Source organism: Trypanosoma theileri (genome assembly GCF_002087225.1).
Source record: "Trypanosoma theileri isolate Edinburgh chromosome Unknown TM35_Tth_74_V1, whole genome shotgun sequence".
Lineage (NCBI taxonomy): Eukaryota > Euglenozoa > Kinetoplastea > Trypanosomatida > Trypanosomatidae > Trypanosoma > Trypanosoma theileri.
The window spans coordinates 23,995-28,888 of NW_021639916.1; the positions used below are offsets into that span (position 1 = coordinate 23,995).

General features: G+C 41.0%; 3 protein-coding genes across 3 annotated transcripts; all 3 read left to right on the forward strand.

Moving 5' to 3' along the window:
- Positions 1-880: 880 nt before the first annotated feature.
- TM35_000741090 (uncharacterized protein) lies at positions 881-1,723 on the forward strand (the record flags this gene model as incomplete). Its single annotated transcript, XM_029031274.1, has 1 exon — positions 881-1,723. One exon carries the CDS (start codon positions 881-883, stop codon positions 1,721-1,723), a length of 843 nt encoding a protein of 280 aa, XP_028877428.1.
- A 678-nt stretch (positions 1,724-2,401) lies between these two features.
- TM35_000741100 (uncharacterized protein) lies at positions 2,402-3,457 on the forward strand (the record flags this gene model as incomplete). The annotated part of the gene is made up of 1 exon (XM_029031275.1): positions 2,402-3,457. The coding sequence occupies one exon, from the start codon at positions 2,402-2,404 to the stop codon at positions 3,455-3,457; it is 1,056 nt and encodes a 351-aa protein (XP_028877429.1).
- Positions 3,458-4,114: 657 nt separating this feature from the next.
- On the forward strand, positions 4,115-4,894 carry TM35_000741110 (uncharacterized protein; the record flags this gene model as incomplete). Its single annotated transcript, XM_029031276.1, has 1 exon — positions 4,115-4,894. A coding segment is annotated over one exon (780 nt), but the record flags the coding sequence as incomplete, so codon positions are not given.

Here is a 4,894-nt window from a genome sequence, read left to right on the forward strand (position 1 = left end):
TGGTTACACTGGCCTGTATTCTTGTGTGCTGATTGTAGTGATGGTGGTGTGGTGTGACTCAGGTCATCCTTTGTTTTCTTTTCTTCTTTTTTTGATCCCTACAGTCTAACTATTCTTCCACCTGTTGGGATTATCTTTTCTTTTTTTTTGTTTCTTAATGTTAATGTGTTTTGTGTGTTTTTTACTCTCTCTATGTGTTTATCCTATAATTATTATTATTGCTACTCCATTGTGTGTGTGTACTTGGGCTTGCACTGTGGTGATAATTATAATGAACTGCTTTTTGAAATTTGGAAAGAAAGAAATAATAATAACAGATGAATTTTTATATTTATAATTGCGTATATACGCACATATAGACTTGCACCCATAGTTGGTGTATATTTCTATGTGTTTACTGGATAAATTGGGCTAATGTTTAATATCTGTTTTGTTTGCTTGCTTGCTTGTGGTTTGTTGTGTGCATTGTCCTGCATTGTTATGATGATCTACTTTGAATAGTGAAAAAAAAACAGTAATTGTTAGACATAATTTCAGTATTGCTTATAAGCACCAGCATACCCAGTTTTCTGTGTAAATTGTGTGTATGTTGGGCATTGCGTTGTGCTTTTATTTTTTTTCTTCATTACTTCTTGTTTTGTTCGGGGTTTTTTAGTGGTGCCTCTTTATTGGATGCCTTATTGTTTATATTGGTAGTGTTGTATTGTGTGACTGTTGTTTTTGTTGTGTTCTGTTTTACCATATGTTTTTGTTTCTATCGTATGGGATCTTTTTTTTTACTTTTTCTCTTGGTTCTCTTTTTCTTTAACAAAGTGAAGTAAAACAACCAAGAATTACTATTGCCATGATGATGCGACCCGTTGTGTGTTTGCTGGTTTTTATGCTGAGTGCTATCTTTGTATGTGCGGAAGGTGACGCGAAATCATGTCCGCCAGCAGATGGAGATGGTGCTGGTGCTTCGGGGTGTACTTCTGATACTCGTCGTACTCATGAAACCACTACTACTGCTGGTACTGGAAGTAGTAGTAGTAGTGGTGGAATCTTTATATCTCTCCATGGTGAAGAAGATCACTACCGTGTGTCACCCTCTACTAAAGGCTCTAACTCTCATACCCCACGTGATCCTTCTTCTGCGACACTAGGTCAGGGTGGACTCCAAGGACAAGATCACGCGGATCGAACTGAGGTTCATGAAGATGGTAGTGCTGTTTCTTCAGATATCGAACACCGAGAAGGTCCAGTTCCAGACAGCATATCTTCATCATTAAGTGGTGCAGGACAACCGGGTACACAAGAAAGAGTACAAGGAACACATCCAACAGTAACAACTACGGAAGCACATTCACCTCAACTTGTTGATTCCAAACACACCGAAACACAAAGTGAATCTGAAACAGCCCCAGATAACAGTACTGTTAATCACAGTGGTGATGCTTCGCAGAATCCTTCACAAGCGACAGAGAATACTGCAGCAACGAATACAACTGCCACAACAGGCTCGGAAGAAACCAATTCCACTACTTTGTCAAGCACCGAGAACACTACCACAGAAGCACCAACCACAACTCCATCTCCTTCACCTGTACCCAACGCAGAGATCAGCACTATTGCCTCCACTCAGCAGAAGAATAAGGGTAATGCTGACAGCAGCAGAATCAGTTCTGTATGGGTACGTGTGCCACTACTGATTGTGGTTACACTGGCCAATGTTCTTGTGTGCTAATTGTGATTGTGGTGTGGTGTGACTCAGGTCATCCTTTGTTTTCTTTTCTCTTTTTTGCATGCATCCCTACAGTCTAACTAATCTTCCACCTGTTGGGATTATCTTCTTCTTTTTTTGTTTCTTAATGTTAATGTGTTTTGTGCGTTTTTGCTCTCTCTATGTTTATCCTATAATTATTATTGCTACTCCATTGTGTGTGTGTGTGTGTGTGTTCTTGGAGACTCTCACTCAGTGTGCCTGGGTTTGCACTGTGACAATGATAATGAACTGCTTTTTTGCAGTGGGAAAAAGAAAAGGAAATAATAATAAGAGATGAATTTATATTTATAATTGCGTATATACACATATAGACTTACACCCATAGTTGGTGTATTTCTGTGTTTACTGTGTAAAGTGGGATAATGATTAATATTTGTTTGTTTTTTGTGCTTATGGTTTGCTGAGTCGTTGTGCGTTGTGCCCTGTATCGTATGATGATTGGCGTTTTTTTTTTTTTTTGGATTCTTACTGAGTTTACTTTGGTGATATGTTTTCTGTAACTGGTTTGGTTTTTTATTTTTACATTATTGTGTTTTTTTTTTTGTGTTACTGTGTTTGATTACGTTTTTTTTTCTCATATTGTTTTTCATTTATCTAGTCCACTGCTTTTAAACGAAACCCACTATCACTATTTTGACTATGAGGGAAATGATGCACCGCGTGCCGTGTTTACTGGTTCTCATGCTTTGCTGCGCCTATGGGTGTGTGTCGACTACTCCAGCTGCCACTCAACCTGTACACCAACGATCTGGTCAACAATTCCGTGAGCAATCCGATCTTTATCCAGGTGTGCGTGGTATGAATTCTGCTGGTGACTCCGGTATTGCTGGTGTTGCTACTAATCCACCTAAGGAAAAGAATAAGAACACTCCTAACGTGAGTGTTTCTGTCCCTGGTTTAAATGAAGCGGCCACTACTACTACTGGTGTTCCTTTTCCTGGGTGTACTCTACCTGAGTCGGGTAACGTCGTTAATGGAAGAATCACTGGTAAGGACGGTGTTACTTGTGTTCCTGCTGTTCCTGGCTCTGTTCCTCCTCTTCCCAGTGGCCCGTCTCCAAAGCCTGAAGACGTCGAACGTAATCTAAGTCGTACCGACAAGAAAGTCCCCCATTCTAATGGTGAACCACTTCAATCAGAGTTTCATTCGCCCAAAGGTACTGGACTTAAACCTGATGTTCCACCCAATGCTTCTAAATTTCCTCACGGTTCTAAATTTCCCGGTGTTTCTGGTGCTGTTCCTATTGTTCATAATAAACCTGATATTCCTGAATATCCTGGTGTGCCTGAAGCTGCTCTTCATGTTGGTAATGGCAGCAGTGAAGCGGGTCGTGTTCGTTTTTCTCGTCCTGTTACTCATGCCACGGATGCTCAATCCCACAGTAATACAGATTCCTCAGATACTGCAAGCACTCAAACTGAAGAGAACAATAATCAAGCAGAGACTGCTGCAGCACCTTCAACTAATGAGGTGAGTGGTACTTCTGCACAGAGTGCACCAACAAGGAACACTCCCAATACACCCACTAAGGTGACTCCACCCGCAATACCAACAATACTGCAACCTCCTATGCCTCCAAAAAGCGAGACCAAACCACCCAAGAAGCGTAAGGCAGACAGCAGCAGCATCAGTTCTGTGTGGGTACGTGTGCCACTACTGATTGTGGCTGTGTTGGTCTCCGTTACCGTGTACTGAACGGTGGGACTCATCAGAGGAGAAAGAAAAATAATGTTACACTAACATAATCATATTTGCGTACATCCCCCATGGGGTGAATAAAATTAATAATCTGTTTACCAGCTTTCTCTCTTAATTCGAATTTCTTTTCTTTTACTTTTGTGTGATTTTTTTTTCTAATAATTCCATTACTTGCTTTTCCCGTTGTGTGTGTTTGCAGAAAACTGGGCTGTTCTGCTCACTGACGGTATACATCTCTTGCTAGTACACACAGATGTGTGTGTGCAGTAATTTAATACGTAATCTAGAGCCATGGGGTATTGTGTGTGTGTTTGGCTCTCTTTCTTATTTGGTTATTGTGGGGTCTTTTCTTTTCTTTTCTATTAATGGGTACATATTATCACTACAAGTGGGCTATTCCATTTTCTTGCTTTACTGTGCAGTTGCTGCTTCTCTCTCTATTCCACTGTGAGTATTTGTTGTATTGGTGTATGTTTGTTTGTTTCTATCTCAATTATTTCCTTCTGTTCCTCTTTCTTCCTTGTATTAGTCTATTGAAGTAAACCACAACGATGACAAAGGCTGTAATGGTGAGGTGCTACCTGTTCTGTTTATTAACTCTTGCACTGTGTTGTGCTTGTGGGTTAGTATAGGCTGATGATCCTAAGACTTCTGATGTCCAGTAAATGTGTTAATTATGTTGTATTTCCTCCTTTTTTTGTTAAGATTGATTCTTGCGATGAGGCCCGTAATGCTACTAAGGCTGTTGAAGCTACAGAAAGTTCATCAGGTAAACCGGGTCCCGATAGTCCTGGTGATTATACTGGGAGAGAAGTTAACCAAGTCACTACGAATTCGCATCAAGAGGAACAAGTACCCCAAAGAGATCACGAAGAGAATACCGTTAATTCTGAAACTGATATAAGAAGAGGAAGTCCGAATGTTGAGCAAACCCTAAAAGGAGACGGTACCCCATCAAGTACTCCGGTAAACAACAACTCTGTTAATACCCTTCAATCTGTAGAAGGACGGATTACAAAACCAACAGAAGTGCATCCCCTTCCAGCTTCTACTGTTCCTAATGGACAACAGTCAGGTGAGGCCACTTCTGTATCAACACAAGTAAATAGAGAGAACCCAATAGTCTCAGAATCTGCACCTAATGGTGGCAAGCATAGGAGTCCACATGAGAACACATCACCGCTGCAAGAACAAGAAGTAGGAAGTGCAACCACTCGGGGTTCACAAGTGGCACCCAACACTGATGAGTCATACGGGACAGGGAACAAACAGTCAACAACGACCTCTGACACTATCACTGCACCCAATAGTGAGGAATCAACTTCAACCACCACCACAACAACAACAACAACACTTCCTCCTGAACTCACAAACAACAAGAAGGGTGATGCAGACAGCAGCAGCAGTATCAGCAGTTCTGTGTGGGTGCGTGTA